At 47.8% G+C, this 19,265-nt stretch overlaps 1 protein-coding gene across 12 annotated transcripts in view; it reads left to right on the top strand.

Moving 5' to 3' along the window:
- clip1a (CAP-GLY domain containing linker protein 1a) overlaps positions 1-19,265 on the top strand; it is a 282,555-nt gene that overhangs the window by 248,076 nt on the left and 15,214 nt on the right. For all 12 annotated transcript variants that reach the window (XM_072495435.1, XM_072495418.1, XM_072495375.1 and 9 more), the window contains one exon: positions 16,915-17,032. In XM_072495435.1, coding sequence (XP_072351536.1) covers positions 16,915-17,032 — 118 coding nt within the window. The remainder of the gene's footprint in view (positions 1-16,914; positions 17,033-19,265) is intronic.

Here is a 19,265-nt window from a genome sequence, read left to right as displayed (position 1 = left end):
GTATTGTTACTTACAATAATTGTTGGGATTCCTGCATAGTTGCAGATAATGTTAGTATTTTGAGGATCGAATCATTAAATTTCAAACATCTAATCTGATAATTCAGAGTTTTAGGTTCAGAATGCTTCGTTGGATATGTTGATCTAAATTCTCTAATTCAATGATCAGATTTATACAGCTATTATCATAGCTGCCTATTTAAGTTGTTATGGGATCTAGTAGTTCGAAAAGTACATTCACAAAATACTCTTATATCTAAAGTGAATTTCAACCTTTTTAATCATCTCACAGCAAGTTCTGAAAACAGTTTATTTAACCAGCACAGTGAAACAAAACTGCATGAGATATGTCTACATTTAAAGTTCAATTTTGAAACCTGGCCAGTTGCTTTTATGACATTTCCATGGTCAAAGCATAAGTGGAGCCATTGTGTTCCATCAAGTACATGATCTCACACTGTATTTATCCATATCATCTTCAATCCCATTCCAAACTATCTATGTGTCTGGGTCTGTGATGGAATTAATAGACAAAGCATCAACTGCATTTCTTCGGACTGTTCTAAATTACTTGGGATAAAAAAAATTCCATTTGCTGGGTGACTGATGAAGATTAACATGCATACTAAATTGAAATGATTACTTGATTTGGAGAGGCAAGTCTGATCCAGTGGCTAGAACGCTGTCCTTTACTTTCACCTCTGGGATGTTTAAATTCTGTTGACAAGGTGATGATCTCCCTGATGGCCATAAAGGAGTCCTAAGGGAAGTGTGTTTGAGACATCAGAAGTCAATTCTGAGACACACACACAGATGATGTGCAAAATTTAAGTGTTAGACACTAATACTGCAGAGATTGGCGAGAATTGTCCTGCTTTGGGTTGAGGTAATGGAGAGGAAATATATTCTTTCTTCCACATCATAGAATTTACAGAGCAGAAGGAGGCCATTCAGCCCATCGAGTCTGCACCGGCTCTTGGAAAGAGCACCCTACCCAAGGTCAACACCGCCACCCTATCCCCATAACCCAGCAACCCCACCCAACACTAAGGGCAATTTTGGACACTAAAGGGCAATTTATCATGGCCAATCCGCCTAACCCGCACATCTTTGGACTGTGGGAGGAAACCGGAGCACCCGGAGGAAACCCACGCACACACTGGGAGGATGTGCAGACTCCGCACAGACAGTGACCCAAGCCAGAATCGAACCTGGGACCCTGGAGCTGTGAAGCAATTGTGCTATCCACAAGGCTACCGTGCTGCCCCACATTGTTTGTGAGCTACATTTGGTTGATGATGGAACTAAAAGGGTAACATTCTGATTCTTTCATTGTTGATAAAGCCTTGTCCATTGTGAAAATTCAGCCACATGCTGCTTTATTATCTGAATAATGGCTGGAAATGTCATTTAAAATATGCTCAAATTTCCAACCTGACGGAGACGCACGTTATAAAATAGTCCCTAAGATGTACGGAAAGTGTTAAAAGTCTTGTATACCAGAGAAACCGCTAACTTCACAACAATGAAACTCCAGGGGCTATATACATAGTACCATGAATCTGTTCATATTTTGAAGTGACGAGTTGCTTTTTAAATCAGTTCAAACTGGTAGTTTAAATTGTAAAGCACTGAATTTGTTTTTAAAAGGGATTTAGGTACTGAGATATTTATTTGAGTTTTATTACAAGAAATAGACAGACTCAGGTTTATTGACCTTCCAACAGTCAATTTCAACTCTAATTCAAAATTTTAAAAAAGCAGAGATTCACTGCACTTTCTATGGATTTATGATTTTAAATCACATTTCGCATGAAAATGATTTGAGTAACTTAAAAGCTGCTGCTGAACCTGGAATCTTTAATCCATTCCATGAACTGCCGTACTCAAATGGTTCATGATATTAGATGACTGCAATTTATCACCGAAGAGTGTTGCATTGAAGCTATTAATCAATAATTATAATTTCTAGATAGGACTATGTCCAACTATTGACAGCAAAGTCGGCACAATGGCGCAGTGTTTAGCATTGCTGCCTCATGGCGCCGAGAAACCTGGTTCGATCCCGGTCCCGGGCCATTATCTGTATGGAGTTTGCACATTCTCCCTGTGTCTGCGTGGGTCTCACCCCTACAACCCAAAGATGTGCAGGGTGGGTGATTGACCTTTCTAAATTGCCCCTTAATTGGAAAAATAAATAATAGAGTACTCTAAATGTTAAAGAAGTATTCAAAGTAAAATAAGATCTGAACACACAACCATTTGTAATGAAGGTGTAAGATCTTTACACACAATCATTTGTGATGAAGGTGTAAGGAATTTGTGTATAATTAAGGGACTTCAACAACGCATATTCTTTTGCCCTATAGGTGCATCCAAGGTCACCTAATAGAAAAGCTCATCTCTCTGCTGGGTCTAGCAAAACTGATTTAATGTTGTTTCCTCATGCTCATCATCAGCTTCCCAGCTGCTGAAGTGGCAACTGAAGGCAGCTTGTGCTCACCTCTGTTAATTGGCAGCCTCCAAAGCACTACCTTCAGTAGAATTGCTGATTCTAAAATTGAGAGGCTTCTGCTTAACTTCACTGCTTGTCCTGCCGATATTCACAAGTGCTGTGCTCACCTGTACAGAAGACCATCTAAACAAGCAAATTTGCCATTGATTATAAAATCTGACCTCCGATCAGATCAAACTGGTGCACGTAAGCTTTAGCATTATAATAATAATTACTTATTGTCACAAGTAGGCTTCAATGAAGTTACTGTGAAAAGCCCCTAGTCGCCATATTCCGGCGCCTGTTCGGGGAGGCCAGTACGGGAATTGAACCCGCGCTGCTGGCATTATTCTGCATTACAAGCCAGCTGTTTAGCCCACTGTGCTAAACCAGCCCCTAATCTCTATAACTGGAGAGTATAGTTAATAGTGAGTGTACACTTTTGATCGGATATTGCAGGGGATGTTGAGCAGATAGATCAGCTGTTTCATCTCTAGTAACCTGACTGAGCAAGAACAGTCAAAAAAGAAGTGAAGTTGAAACATAACTCTGCTGTTCTCGTTTGCTTGCAGAAAATCCGAAATTATACTGTAAATCTTTACATTCCTACATCTCAAACGTTGAACCAGTTTATCAAACCTATTTTGTTTCCAGACCAGACTCCAATTTATATTGGGAAACTGAATGAGACCCCAACAATTTTTCAATTTATAATAGTGATGAAAGAATACTTCACCCCAGGAGTGATTCCATTGACGAATAGGGATCTTTTATATTAAAACAAATTTTATTATTAGCACAGGGGTAACCTCATTAAAGTCACAGAAAATAGCTTTTAAATTAACAGTTAAACAATTCTTAAAATAAACGGATACCTTTTAACTATGCCTTCTCTATCTCCAATTAAGCAAAGCCCATTACAGATCAAAAGCCACTGGTAAATAAAGTTAGGAAACACAGGAAACCTTGCTGTATTCTTGTGTAGAGATTTCATGAAAAGAATGCTGAGAGAGAGAAAGTCTTTCAGGGACACCCTGAAGATCCTTCTGCCGTTTTCAGACTCCTGCTCAACCTGACATCATTTGGCAAAACTGCTGCTCAACTTAACTCCTAGCAGACTGCAAAACCTATATAAAACTGCAGGCCTGGCTCCTCCCATTAATTACATCATTTCTATCCCACTCCGATGTCATGACCTGACCTGCCTCAAGTTATCTACTTTCCAGAAATCTCCAGCAATCATAACCAAGTTCCACTCGGCACCTCTTTGTCAACAAGTAAATGGTTTAAATTAATCATGACCTCTTAACTGCATCTTTTGCAGACACACCACCTGCCTGTATGTTAAACCAAGATTTTGAAAAATATTATTGGAACAATATATAATACAATCTATATAAATATTTCCTACATTCATCAATGTATACTAATAGCTTTGCTGGGTGGCGCAGTGGTTAGCACTGCTGCCTCACAACGCCAAGGACCCTGGTTCGATCCTGGTCCCGGGTCACTGTTCATGTGGAGTTTGCACATTCTCCCCGTGCCTGTGTGGGTCTCACCCCCAGAACCCAAAAAGATGTGTAGGGTAGGTGAATTGTCCACGCTAAATTGCTCCTTAAGTGAAAAAAAAAAATTGGGGACTATAAATGTTTTAAAAAAGAAATCTGCACTTTATCTGGTCCTTCTACACTAGATTCCAAGCATATAAACGACCAATAAAACATTTTTTAAAAATAAATAAATAATAGCTTTGCTATAAAGTTTTTTGGTCAATTTCCCGTCCTCATTGAGTACTTTTATCTTCGTGAAATCTGTAGATCCTGCTAATAGGACAGTTGTTGCATCTTGTATATTTTATACCATTTTAATTTTTTTGATATGCTTCACCAATCCTTTGCTATGAAAATATGTACATTAATCAGACGCAAAAATTACAACATCTTCTGAAAACAGTTGTAATGTAGGTCAAATTATTGGACCAAAATGTACATCTATGACTATTTTTACAAATCAACATGAAATGCACCAGTTGTCGTGCTAGTGTGCTTCCTCAAGGATAATCGTGCAACATAATGAGTACCTTTTGACATTTGACTGTACATAACTAAAGCAGTTAGAATTCAGACACTGAAGGGCTGAAATGTCTGCTAAAAATTGATCAAATTATTGATTGCATTAAAAATGTTAGTGAACAAATAGAACATTTTTATGCACCTATTTTTGCTAAATGCCATTTGGGAATAATTGCTGATTTGGCATTGAAGTAAGGGAGCACTTAGGAGGCAGTGATCATAATATGGTAGAATTCAATCTCCAATTTGAAAGAAAGAAGGTAGAATCAGATGTAAAGGTGTTACAGTTAAATAAAGGTAACTACAGGGGCATGAGGGAGGAACTGACGAAAATCGACTGGGAGCAGAGCCTAGTGGGAAAGACAGTAGAACAGCAATGGCAGGAGTTTCTGGGAGTAATTGAGGACACAGTGCAGAGGTTCATCCCAAAGAAAAGAAAGGTTATCAGAGGGGGGATTAGGCAGCCATGGCTGACAAAGGAAGTTAGGGAATGCATCAAAGCAAAAGAGAAAGCCTAATATGTGGCAACGAGTAGTGGGAAGTCAGAAGATTGGGAAGGCTACAAAAACAGAGGATAACAAAGAGAGAAATAAGGAAAGAGAGGATCAAATATGAAGGTAGGCTAGCCAGTAACATTAGGAATGATAGTAAAAGTTTCTTTAAATACATTAAAAACAAACGGGAGGCAAAAGTTGACATTGGGCCGCTCCAAAATGACGCTGGTAATTTTGTGATGGGAGACAAGGAAATAGCTGAGGAACTAAATAAGTACTTTGCGTCAGTCTTCACAGTAGAAGACATGAGTAGTATCCCACCAATTCCGGAGAGTCAGGGGGCAGAGTTGAATATGGTAGCCATCACAAAGGAGAAAGTGCTAGAGAAACTAAGAGATCTAAAAATTGATAAATCTCCGGGCCCAGATGGACTACATCCTAGAGTTCTAAAGGAGATAGCTGAAGAAATAGTGGAGGCGTTAGTTATGATCTTTCAAAAGTCACTGGAATCCGGGAAAGTCCCAGAGGATTGGAAAATCGCTGTTGTAACCCCCCTGTTCAAGAAGGGAACAAGGAAAAAGATGGAAAATTATAGGCCAATTAGCCTAACCTCGATTGTTGGCAAGATTCTAGAATCCATTGTTAAGGATGAGATTTCTAAATTCTTGGAAGTGCAGGGTCAGATTAGGACAAGTCAGCATGGATTTAGTAAGGGGAGGTCGTGCCTGACAAACCTGCTAGAGTTCTTTGAAGAGATAACAAATAGGTTAGACCAAGGAGAGCCAATGGATGTTATCTATCTTGACTTCCAAAAGGCCTTTGATAAGGTGCCTCACGGGAGACTGCTGAGTAAAATAAGGGCCCATGGTATTCGAGGCAAGGTACTAACATGGATTGACGATTGGCTGTCGGGCAGAAGGCAGAGAGTTGGGATAAAAGGTTCTTTTTCGGAATGGCAACTGGTGACGAGTGGTGTCCCGCAGGGTTCAGTGTTGGGGCCACAGCTGTTCTCTTTATATATTAACGATCTAGAGGACGGGACTGAGGGCATTCTGGCTAAGTTTGCCGATGATACAAAGATAGGTGATGGGGCAGGTAGTATGGAGGAGGTGGGGAGGCTGCAGAAAGATTTAGACAGTTTAGGAGAGTGGTCCAAGAAATGGCTGATGAAATTCAACGTGGGCAAGTGCGAGGTCTTGCACTTTGGAAAAAAAAAATAGAGGCATGGACTATTTTCTAAACGGTGACAAAATTCATACTGCTGAAGTGCAAAGGGACTTGGGAGTCCTAGTCCAGGATTCTCTAAAGGTAAACTTGCAGGTTGAGTCCGTAATTAAGAAAGCAAATGCAATGTTGTCATTCATCTCAAGAGGCTTGGAATATAAAAGCAGGGATGTACTTCTGAAGCTTTATAAAGCATTAGTTAGGCCCCATTTAGAATACTGTGAGCAATTTTGGGCCCCACACCTCAGGAAGGACATACTGGCACTGGAGCGGGTCCAGCGGAGATTCACACGGATGATCCCTAACATACGATGAACGTCTGAGGATCCTGGGATTATATTCATTGGAGTTTAGGAGGTTGAGGGGAGATCTAATAGAAACTTACAAGATAATGAATGGCTTAGATAGGGTGGATGTAGGGAAGTTGTTTCCATTAGCAGGGGAGACTAGGACCTGGGGGCACAGCCTTAGAATAAAAGGGAGTCACTTTAGAACAGAGATGAGGAGAAATTTCTTCAGCCAGAGAGTGGTGGGTCTGTGGAATTCATTGCCACAGAGGGCGGTGGAGGCCGGGACGTTGAGTGTCTTTAAGACCGAAGTTGATAAATTCTTGATTTCTCGAGGAATTAAGGGCTATGGAGAGAGAGCGGGTAAATGGAGTTGAAATCAGCCATGATTGAATGGCGGAGTGGACTCGATGGGCCGAATGGCCTTACTTCCGCTCCTATGTCTTATGGTCTTATGGAATCCCAACTGATAGGCAGATAATAGGAATAAAGGATGAGATCTATAACACCCGATTTGAATATGAAGTGTTAATTGTGTGGATGCAGAGTAGCTTGGAAAGCAATTCAGGGATCCAGAAAGAGGATCAACGGTTTGATTAATTTCCTTTTTTTAAAATTAGGGATTTCCCCCTTTCACATTCTGTTTGAGTTAATTAAATTGAGGTTTATGTACTGATGGATCTCTTCTCTTTGAATTGGCAAAACTAGATCAAGAAATGTTCGCGATGTGAAAAAATAAATAAGCAACCAGAGTGCATTCCAAATATTTGCCTGGCAACCTTGCTTGTAAAATATAGACAACTACTGAGCAGTCATTTAGTTTTCATAGTTTTGTTGGACATGTTTTCCTTTCAATCATACCCAAAGTTCCTCTGCTATACAATGCTGATATTCTACCATTAAGTAACTTTTTTTCATAAATCCCATTCCAGCTATATATTGAACTATATCCTTATAGAATTTCATAGAATTTACAGTGCAGAAGGAGGCCATTCTGCCCATCGATGCCTGCACCGGCTCCTGGAAAGAGCACCCTACCTAAACCCACACCTCCACCCTATCCCCATTACCCAGTAACCCCACCCAACACTAAGGGCAATTTTGGACACTATGGGCGTCATCCTCCGACCCCCCGCCGGGTCGGAGAATGGCCGTTGGCCGCCGTGAATCCCGCCCCCGCCGAAGTCTCCGAAGGGAGAAAAGTCGGCGGGGCGTTAATGGCGCCGCTGCCGCGGAGAATGTCACGGGTCTGCGCAAGGCAGCCAATTTTCGGCCTGCCGATATTCTCCCTTCCGGATGGGCCGAAGTCCCGTCGACGTGATGACCGTTCACGTCGACGTGAATCAAACCTCCTTTTCATCGGCGTGACCCGGTGCTCCAGGCTCACGCCGACCAGCGAGGAGGTGAGTGACGGCCTGGGGGGTTGGCTCTGGGCAGGAAATGGCGTGGCCGCAGACTGATTGCGTGAGGAGAGGTGTGTCTCGGCTTGTGTGTGTGCGCGCGGCGGGGGGGGTGGGGGTGGGGGGGGGGTGGTTAGAGTAGGCTGGGCTCCGGGGGAGTGTCGGGAGGGGGTCCGTGCCGGGGTGGAGGTTGGGGGTTGGGGAGGGGGTCCGTGCCGGGGTGGAGGTTGGGGGGGGGTCCGTGCCGGGGTGGAGGTTGGGGGGGGTGTCTGTGCTGGGGTGGAGGTTGGGGGTTGGAAGGGGTCCGTGCTGGGGTGGAGGCTGGGGAGGGGGGTCCGTGCTGGGGTGGAGGTTGGGGAGGGGGTCCGTGCCGGGGTGGAGGTTGGGGGGGGGGTCCGTGCTGGGGTGGAGGTTGGGGGGGGGGGGGGGTCCGTGCTGGGGTGGAGGTTGGGGGTTGGGGAGGGGGTCCGTGCCGGGGTGGAGGTTGGGGGGGGGGGTCCGTGCTGGGGTGGAGGTTGGGGAGGGGGTCCGTGCCGGGGTGGAGGTTGGGGGGGGGGGTCCGTGCTGGGGTGGAGGTTGGGGGTTGGGGGGGGTCCGTGCTGGGGTGGAGGTTGGGGGTTGGGGTGGGTCCGTGCTGGGGTGGAGGTTGGGGAGGGGGTCCGTGCTGGGGTGGAGGTTGGGTGTTGGGGAGGGGGTCCGTGCCGGGGTGGAGGTTGGGGGGGGTCCGTGCTGGGGTGGAGGTTGGGGAGGGGGTCCGTGCTGGGGTGGAGGTTGGGGAGGGGTTCCGTGCTGGGGTGGAGGTTGAGGGGGGGGGTCCGTGCTGGGGTGGAGGTTGGGGGTTGGGGAGGGGGTCCGTGCCGGGGTGGGTGATGGGAGGGCAAATGAGTTGGTCCACCTGGCCAGGTGCCAGCCTCCAACAGTTGGACCCATGCGGTCCATGCCACCTGGCTAGGGGGAGGAGGGGATATGGGCAATGATGACATGTCGTCGTTCCCCTTCTCTCCCCCCCCCCCCCCCCCCCCGCCCCCCCCCAACCAGGCCGTCATGTTTTCAGACCATCCAGCGATGTTGGCCGCCGAGGTGGCAGCCGCTCATGTCTATGTTGCCCTGGATGAGGAGGAGGAGGAGGAGGAGCGTGCCAGAGAGGCGGCGCAGGCTGCCGCAGAGGGGCAGGCGGCAGCCGCCCAGGCTGGAGGGACACCTGACCGACAGGACGAGGAGGGGGAGGAGGACGTCGCGGCCCCACGGCAACGGAGGCACCCGAGGGCGCCCCGTGTGTACCGGCCCCGGCAGTCATAACAGGACCTCACGGACCGGGAATGCAGGAGGAGACTCCGGATGAGCCGGGAAACCGTGGCACACATCTGCCACCTGCTGGCACACCTGTCACCGCGTGGCACTGGCGGGGGACACCCTCTCCCCGTGTCCGTCAAGGTTACGGTGGCCCTGAACTTTTATGCAACGGGGTCATTCCAGGCACCGAGTGGGGACCTGTCCGGCATATCGCAGACATCGGTGCATCCGGGCAGTGACAGATGCCCTTTATGCCATGGCGCACCGCTACATCCGCTTCCCCGTGGACCGGGCCAGCCAAGATGCCCGGGCCGTGGGCTTCTCTGCCGTTGCCGGGTTCCCCATCGTCCAGGGCGCGATCGATGGGATGCACGTCGCCGTGCGGCCACCTGCAGAGAACAGGGCCGTGTTCACTAATAGGAAGGGGACCTATTCAATGAACGTACAGGTGGTCTGCGACCACCGCATGATGATCCTGCACGTCTGCGCCCGTCACCCAGGCAGTGTACATGACTCATTCATGTTGTCGCGGTCATCCATCCCCGGCATGTACGAGGGACGCCATTCCCGGCTGAGGGGCTGGTTGCTGGGCGAAAGGGGCTACCCATTGCGATCGTGGCTGATGACGCCTATACGGAGGCCACGCAATGAGGCGGAGAACCGCTACAATGATGCCCATGTAGCGACAAGGGGAGTGATCGAGAGGTGCTTTGGCGTGCTGAAGATGCGTTTCAGGTGCCTGGACCTCTCTGGGGGCGCCCTCCAGTATCGGTCAGATAGGGTCGGCCGCATCATTGTGGTGTGCTGTGTCCTGCACAACATAGCCCAGCAGAGGGGCGATGTGCCGCAGGCAGAGGAGGGCGGAGTGGAGGAGCAGCAGGAAGAGGCCCAGTCCTCCCAGATGAGGGGGATGGGGGCAATGGTCAGGGCAGACGGGGTAGACACAGGCGGCTGTCCACCGTTACCGGCTGGCCCAGCGGGCACGGGACAGACTGATAGACGCCCGCTTCACTGACTAGATGGGCGTGGGAATCGGGTAGTATGGCCACAGACCGCACACCATGACAACAGCCGACCACCCACACCCCACACCCATCCACCCACCCAGCACCCCCCTCCCCAACCCCACACACCCCACCCGCATGCACACCACCCCCCCCCCCCCCCCCCCCCCCCCCCCCCCCAATTGCCGATCCACCGGCGGCACAACGGGCCGGGCTCACCCAGTTGCGGGTGGACGCGTGTCTATCGCAGGCCATGGAGGATGATGACAACCCGCCTCCGATGAGCTCCTGGCTCTACATCGTTGGACTATGTCTGACCCATGGCCACAGTACCACCATCCACCCGGACCATCCCTGCATGCGGCTGTGACACTGCAGCGCACGGTCCCGTCCTCTGCCCGGGGGATGTTGATGGCGGCCCAGGGGGAAGGGGGCAGACTCACCTGGGGCTGAGGTAAGACCACCCGTCACACACACACTTGCACTCAACGTACATGACACGCCCGCACACTTTGGACAGAGCACAAAGGCAGCTTCGGTAGGTGTAACATTGACTTTAATAACCAAAGGAGTTCATGCACGTGCCCTAGCCCCTAAAACTCATCTGTGCCCTGCACCCGTGCCAACTTACTCAGTGTCTAATTGTTTGGCCTTACGGGCCCTTTGACTACGTCTACGTGGTTCCCCAGACGGTACAGCAGAACTGGAGGTGGACTCCTGTGATTCCTGCCCTCTGACACTGGATCCCTTTGGCGGCCGTTTCCTGGGGCGTCCTGGCCTAGATGCGCCAGGCTGCGGCCCGGGCGACTGGGATGGCGAGCTGCCAGCCTGTCCTGCCCGTTGCCCACCCGATGCACCTGGGACGGAAGGGGGGGGAGTCCGAGGTGTCGCGGTGTACCGGGACCTCCCCTACAGAGGGAGCCGGGACGGACCACACCACCTCCTCCTCCCTCGGGGTGCCCGATGGCCCCCAGGCCTCTACATGGGTGGGGGATGCGAACGGACTGGCCATCCGACGCGCCCCCGACATCTGGCGCTGCCAGTCCTGGAGGCCCGTGCTGGTATCGACAGGGGTCTGCAGGTTTGCAGCCATGGAGCCCAGGGGGTTGTCGAACCCTGTCTGTGACAGTGCGACGCCGGCTCGCACATGGCCACTGGCGCCGATGCCCTCAGCGATGGCCAGCTGAGACTGGGCCATGGCCTGCAGAGACTGGGCCATGGCCTGCTGAGACTGGGCCATGGCCTGCTGAGACTGGGCTATGGCGTTGAGCGCATCTGGCGCTGGCACTGGCTCATTGCCTCCTGTGAGAGGGCAGCCATTTCCTGGGCCACAGACGCCGACTGCACGGAAGGCCCCAGGCCTCGCAAACCGTTCCCCATGTCTGACACCGTCGCACCCATTGCCTCCACCGCGGACGCCACCCGTGCGGTGTCAGCCTGGGTGGCACGCATGACCGGGACCACTCCCAGCTCCTGGACGCGGGTGGACTCCTCCACCTGCGACCGCAGCCGCCGCAAGCCACCCGTCACCCTATTCGCTCGTCTCCGTGTCGGTGGTTGCATCGGATCTATGTGTGGGTGTGGTAACTGCAGGAACCCGGGATCCATCTGGGCGGCAGATGTTCGCTTGGCCTGGGCTGCCCTCCGACCGCCCGGTCCCTCTGCTGCTCCTACCTCCACCTGCTGTACCGGGACGGCTGTGTTGTGCGCACCAGTGAGTGTACCAGACGCCTCATCACTAAAGTGCCCAACCGTGGTGAGTGTTTCTGCGATGGTGGAGGATGTTGGTGACAGCAGTGGCGTTGTGTCGTGCTCTTCGTCCCACTCTGAGTCCATGGCACTTTGGGGTGGGGGTTCGTCTCCACCCATCCACTCTGAGTCACTGTCCGGTATTTCGTCGTCCCGGGTAGTGCTGTCCCGGGTAGTGCTGTCCCGGGTAGTGCTGTCCCGGGTAGTGCTGTCCCGGGTAGGGGTGTCCCGGCTCGGATGTGATGGGGGCCTGTGGCTGCCCCCCTCATCGCTAGGTGGTCGCTCCCGCACGTGACGGGGGTGTCGTCTCCCTGTTGCTCCAGGTCTCTCCGTCTCCCGTGGTGTGCGAGGGGCATCCTGCGGGCGTCGCATGCTGGAGGGTCCGGGTCTCTCCGTCTCCCGTGGTCTCCGAGGGGCATCCTGCGGGCGTCGCATGCTGGAGGGTCCGGGTCTCTCCGTCTCCCGTGGTGTGCGAGGGGCATCCTGCGGGCGTCGCATGCTGGAGGGTCCGGGTCTCTCCGTCTCCGAGGGGCATCCTGCGGGCGTCGCATGCTGGAGAGTGCGGGTCTCTCCGTCTCCTGTGGTCTCCGAGGGGCATCCTGCGGGCGGTGTGCATCTGCGGGGATGGGTGCCTGGACGTTTGGTCCTGCGATACACAATGAAGCATGCATGGTTAGACATCAGGCAGTGATCAGGTGATACGGGGGAGAGGGATATAGGGGAGGGGGGATATGGGGACGGGCTGTTGGTGGCTCACTTGCTCGTGGGGCCCCGACCTCTGCATCAGCAACCTCCCGGTCCTCAGGTCCGCCAGCCAGTTCCAGGGCCCTTTCCTCGTGTACGGTCAGTGGCCTCTCATCAGCGGGCCCTCCTCCAGTCCTCACATGCTCACTGTTGTTGTGTGCGCGCTTCTCCTGTGGGGGGGGGGGGTGTGGTGGCAGGGGTAAAAGGCAACAGTGTTAGACAGGTATATGAATGCACGCCATCGGTTGCGCGTGTATTGCAGAGGTTAAGGTTAGGGCTGGATTCACTTGGGGATATGGGGGAGGGGGGGATATGGGGGGAGGGGGGGATATGGGGGATGGAGGGGGGATATGGGGGATGGAGGGGGGGATATGGGGGATGGAGGGGGGGATATGGGGGATGGAGGGGGGGATATGGGGGATGGAGAGGGGGGAGGGGGGGGATAGGGGGGGGAGGGGGGGTATGGGGGAGGGGGGGGATTATGGGGAGGGGGGGGATATGGGGGAGGGGGGGATATGGGGGAGGGGGGATATGGGGAGGCTCACCCTGCCTGCTCTGACGAGGTCGTTCACCTTCTTGTGGCACTGGGTGCCTGTCCGTGGTGTTAGGGCCACAGCGGTGACGGCCTCTGCCACTTCCCTCCACAGACGCCGGCTGTGGCGTGGGGCAACTCTGCGGCCGTGCCCGGGATACAGGGCGTCCCTCCTCTGCTCCACCGCGTCCAGGAGCGCCTCCACATCGCGTGACTCGAACCTCGGGGCTGAGCGACGGCTAGCCATCCAGTCGGGTGTTGCGGTCGGGTGTTCCGGTCGGGTGGGGGGGAGCTGCGCGGCCTTATGAGCCGTCACGCCGTGCAGCGCGTATGACGCTGCACGGCGTGAACCATTGCGCAAGCGCGGATCCAGTCACGTCGCTGCTAGCCCATTTCGGGCCGGAGACTATCGGCCCATTTTTATGACGTGACGCAAGTGGGATTTGCGCCGATCGGCGGACTTTCCGCCGATAACGGAGAATTTCGCCCTATGTTAGCATGGCCAATCCACCTAACCAGCACATCTTTGGACTGTGGGAGGAAACCGGAGCACCCGGAGGAAACCCACACGCACACACGGGGAGAACGTGCAGACTCCGCACAGACAGGGACTCAGCAGGGAATCGAACCTGGGACCCTGGAGCTGTGAAGCAATTGTGCTAACCACTATGCTACCGTGCTGCCCAAAGTGCTCTGATAGTTCGGCAAACAGGATTTTAAACTTTTGAACTTTATTCTTTACAAAGGGGCTAGAGTTTAAAGTAAGCCACCACCACTTGCAGATTTATTTTATTAAAATATTGCAGCAATGTTGATGCCTGCTATAATTGTATTGAAGTATCCTTGTCCTAAATCTCAGACAACAGTTGCAGTACTGCAGCACCATGCGTCAAATTATCATCATGCTACAGCAATTTGGTAATCATATCACATGGAACTAGGCTACTCCACCACAGTGTATTTACATTAACTATTGAGCTGTTTTAATACCTGGTGAAAGATTTTAGAGAAAGCATTTGTGACCATGTTTATTTTTAATTTTGTAGTATATTCTTTTCTTTGGGGTGAGCGGGCAATAAGGTGGAAAATGGAGTATAATGAGGGAGTTTGAGGTTATTCACTGTGATTGTAGAATAGAAAAGGTGTGAGATTTAGTGTTGATGTTCGAAGAGACCTGGGTGTACTTGTACAAGGAATACAAAGCTAGAATGCAGGTACAGCAAACAATTAGAAAATCTTTATTGCAAGGGGATTGGAGTACAAGAATAAAAATGTGAACAGCTTGGACAGGCTTATGGTCTTCTCCTGTTTCTCCTGTGCTCTTTCATCCATTCCTCAATTTCCACAAATTAGACCAGTAACCTCCAGCTAAACTGTCACCAGTGCTGCTGCTACTCACCATCACTCACAAGCACGAGACTGAGACAACAATAACTCGTTTTCCAGATTTATTCTCCAATAGGGTTCTGGCCACTGCTTCATTTTACTTTTCTCCACACAGTTTGTCAGGTTTTTTGGAATGCACAAGAAAATCCTGACACTCCTGGTGCATTGCGAACCTGATGGAATGAATGTCTCCCATCACTGATAAATTTGGGCAGCAGCAAGATAATTTCTTTGGGTACGCACAGCATAAAAGTTTTCCAATAGTGCAAAATTTAAATATCAGTGCCTCATTGGAACAGCACCTTTTGGTGCTATTTCAGGGTTGGGTTTCCGTGCAGCAGTTATGACCCAAGTGAAAAATCTGTTCCATATTCTAGTACTGATATCCATCATGTTCAAGGATATAATATGCAGGCCCAATATATAGAAATAAAAGATGATGCACCATATTCTATTTTGTTATGCACCTTTTAATTTATCTTTGCATTCTTCATTCATTGATAACTGGCTGCAAACACATTGTTTCCTAACCTTTTCCTATCACTAGCTATTTCTAGCTGGTAATGTATATATTCTGTAATATCAAGTGAAGGTGACTTCATTGAGCATTTATATAATGCAAATTTGTATTAGCTGGGTCTTTTCTCTTTGGTCATAATAACATTACACTAGAAATCGTTACTCAGTTCAAACCTTGTCCCTGCCAATGTTCCCGTTTCAGGGATATGTGGCCATGCAACAATCACAGGGAAGAAATGGGCCCCGCATGAGCAACCTGTAGGATGCACACATGCGTGGCCGATTGTCAATCTTGAAGGGACTGCACGGTACAAAATTGCAGGGAACATTGGTCCCTGCACCAGAACTGTGTTTAACATGTAGTTACCATTTTTTAATTTCCCACCAAAAAAATCAACACTGCAATTTTTAAAATATAGATTAAGTACTTTAGTTAATTGTACTCATCTCATTTCTGTGCTTCTGCTAGGGTCAGGAGGGTGATTGGCATTGGGGTCCCAAGTTACAAAGCAACTCTTCACACTACATGAGGTCCTATGGTGCATTGAATATACATATATACACAAAAGAATAAAAATGTATCGAGCAGAAAAGAGGACTTCAAGCAGACCAGAAGAATTTTTAATTTACCAAAAGATGGGAAAATCACTTGTAATTTATAAATTATAAAACATCAGAATTCAGAAATATATTCACCAAAAATAAATGTGATCTTTGAAATGTTGTAGAATATACTTTTTATTACAAAAGATTACATACAGTGGAGGAAACCAAATTCACTGCCTCAGTTACCTTTCTGTTTATCTCTGATATTTTAAACAAATTGGCACTGGGAAATAAATACTGTAAGGTGGAACCAGGGTCACTAATGACGAACATTGTGTTCTATTGCTTTAAAACCCAGATTCTCCACTTAATTTTCTCATTCCTGTTTATGACTGATAGCATGGAAATCAATTTAGCAATTTATATTGCCTTCTCCGCTCAAAGAATTGGTTTCATTTCGTTCAGCATGCTGTGTGTCTTAATGAACCTGCTCTGCCTGCTGGATCTGTATGCTTCCTCATCCAAGCTGAAATTTGTGTAATCGTAATTATTTATAGTCTCTTTATTTAAAAGTTCAGGTCAGTATAATTTCAGAGAGGGAACATGCAGATATCAGCAGGATTCACAACAGATATTTATTTGCATGGCGCTGGTAATTGCAGTGAAGCTATGCATGTAATCGTTGTTGCTTGGCATCATGTGCCTTTAATGAATGTCAGATTCACAGTCAGGATTTTGTTTCTTGTGTTAAATTATTTTAACTGTAAAATATACAATGTTGTTAAATTGAATAGTAGTGTGCTTTATAAGTAACATGGATACAGTCATTGGTATGCAAAACTATGCATGTTCAGATCACCGAAAGTGCAATTTGGTGTCAGTGTGGCCCGATCTACTTTGGAATAGTTTTTATGTCTTACTGCAGTTCTAAAATGTCACAATATTGACACAACAAACAGTGAAAATGTAAGTATGAGATTTCCTATTTCTAAAAAGAAATGCAAAAATATTTTAATGAGTAAATTCTGCATACTGAATTTTGATAGTGGCTTGATTTGGATAATTTTGGACAATTGTATGCTGCTGTATACCAGTGAATGTGAAACTAAAATTTAGCCTTTTTAAACTTTTTTGGTTTGATATTTTTCTGAGACATTTAATTTTTCTGCAGAGAAACTTTATTAAAAAAAGAGTTTGATGAAGACAAAAAATCCTTGCAGAAATCCATCACTACTACTAGTGCCTTGATCACAGATAGAGACAAGGAGCTAGAGAAACTCAGGAACGAAGTAAGTTATTTATCTAAGCAGATGATAAAAGTTTGGAATATGCAAATATTCCACAAAAAATAATAGTAAAATTAAAGTGGTTCATTAAATGACTCTTGCCTTGCAATTACTCATAAGCATGTTTATTGATCACTTGTCGCATTGCTCATGGATTAAAACACATAGAACATAGAACATAGAAAATACAGCACAGAACAGGCCCTTCGGCCCACGATGTTGTGCCGAACCTTTGTCCTAGATTAATCATAGATTATCATTGTATTTACAGTGCAGAAGGAGGCCATTCGGCCCTTTGAGTCTGCACCGGCTCTTGGAAAGAGCACCATACCCAAACTCAACACCTCCACCCAACACCAAGGGCAATTTGGACATTAAGGGCAATTTATCATTGGCCAATTCACCTAACCCGCACATCTTTGGACTGTGGGAGGAAACCGGAGCACCCGGAGGAAACCCACGCAGACACGGGGAGGACGTGCAGACTCCGCACAGACAATGACCCAAGCCGGAATCGAACCTGGGACCATGGAGCTGTGAAGCAATTGTGCTATCCACAATGCTACCGTGCTGCCCTTAAGAACAAATAAATCTACACTATATCATTTTACAATTTACCCAACATTGTTTGAGGGGGGTGGATGGTGGTGGTTGAGAAGCTAGATTAATTTGGTAATACACTTTATATTGCAGTGAGAGTGACAGTATGATTTTTCCAAATGATAAATGTGATAAACTCATACTAGGCTGTGTGAGCTTTTTGGACTTGTGCAGATGAATTGTGCTGATTTACCATCCTTCGACTGTAGGTCCATCTGTGTTTCTAGACATCATGTGCCTCTGGTTTAAAAATATACCTCACTACATCTTGAGGAACTTTAAGAAATTGATTTTGGTTAGATGCTGTGGGTTTGTTTAGAGAATAAAGTGCCTCTTGATTTGAAAAAAAGAGTAACCATTTTCTATTTCTGCACTTTTAAAAAAAAAACCTATGGTTGACCATGGTAAACATTAGGACCATAGGTTTTCTGATTGGTGCATTGATGGGAGCCCACCAAAATGTATAGGTTACCATCAGTGTTCACAGTCAGACAACGTAAGTGTTAATGTTCATTACATCACATGAATGTAAACTGGCTTGCAAGCGGTTCTCGACCTGACCACGTGAGGGAGCTGATTTGAAGTTCATAGACATATTTAATCGACAGTCACAATCTAGGTCAGTAATTTGTCAGTTTGAAAAAAGAAAGGCTTACCTTGGAGCCTTTCAGAACCTCAAGTTATATTTAGCCAACAAAGTATTTTTTTAATTTTATTGTTGTAATGTAGGAAATGTGTAAATCAGCTCCCACAAACAGCAATGTAATAATAACCAGGTAATCTGTTTTAGTGATCTTGGTTTGAGGGATAAATATTGATCAGAACAAACTCCCGTGCTCCTCCTCTTCAAAATGGAATCTTTCAAATACACCGGAGGGGGAAAACGGTGTTTCATTCGTTCTAACATTTCATCAAAATGACAGCACCTCTGACAGCATTACATTGGTACTGCACTTGGAGTGTCAGCCTAGATTTTATGCTCAAATCTCTAAGTTGTCAATGCTACCATTGAACCGCAGCTGACAATATGCTGGCAGGTCACTGGTCCCATTATATCATCAATACTCGACGTTTAAACAAAAAATATTCAAATAAAGAAAATGAAAGTTCTGAATTAATTTTTAAAAATGTTTTTATTGAATTTTTGGTATATAAATATAAACATGGACAAACAGTAGGAGACAAAAAGAGGAAATAAAAAGTAAAACCAAAACTATTTACACACCGGTCGGCTTCAACTATTTACATACATACGTCTTGGATTCTCTCCCCCCTCCCCCCCACAAAAAAAACATTATTTGCAGTGACAGTTGTGGTTTCCTGTGTTTCATTCTCCACCGATTTTCTCTTTTGTTTTCTCCCTTTGGTTCAGGTTCTCTACCCCCGTGTCTCATGCTTATTTTGTTGGGTATGGTTGGGTTCCATGTTTCCCTGCCCCCCCCCCCCCCCCCCCCCCCTTTGCTGTGTCATAGCAACCCCCTCCTGTTCTTTGGTTTCCTAGTTGTTAGCTACAAACTGGTCTTGGAACAACCGACTGCATGGCTCCCACGTTTTGTGGAAGCCTTCTTCCGACCCTTGGATGGTGAATTTAATTTTCTCCATTTGGAAAAATGAATTAATAACTGCAACTGTCTGA

The sequence above is a fragment of the Scyliorhinus torazame genome, chromosome 1 (genome assembly GCF_047496885.1).
Source record: "Scyliorhinus torazame isolate Kashiwa2021f chromosome 1, sScyTor2.1, whole genome shotgun sequence".
Taxonomy (NCBI): Eukaryota; Metazoa; Chordata; class Chondrichthyes; order Carcharhiniformes; family Scyliorhinidae; genus Scyliorhinus; species Scyliorhinus torazame.
This window is presented reverse-complemented; position numbering and strand designations above follow the sequence as displayed.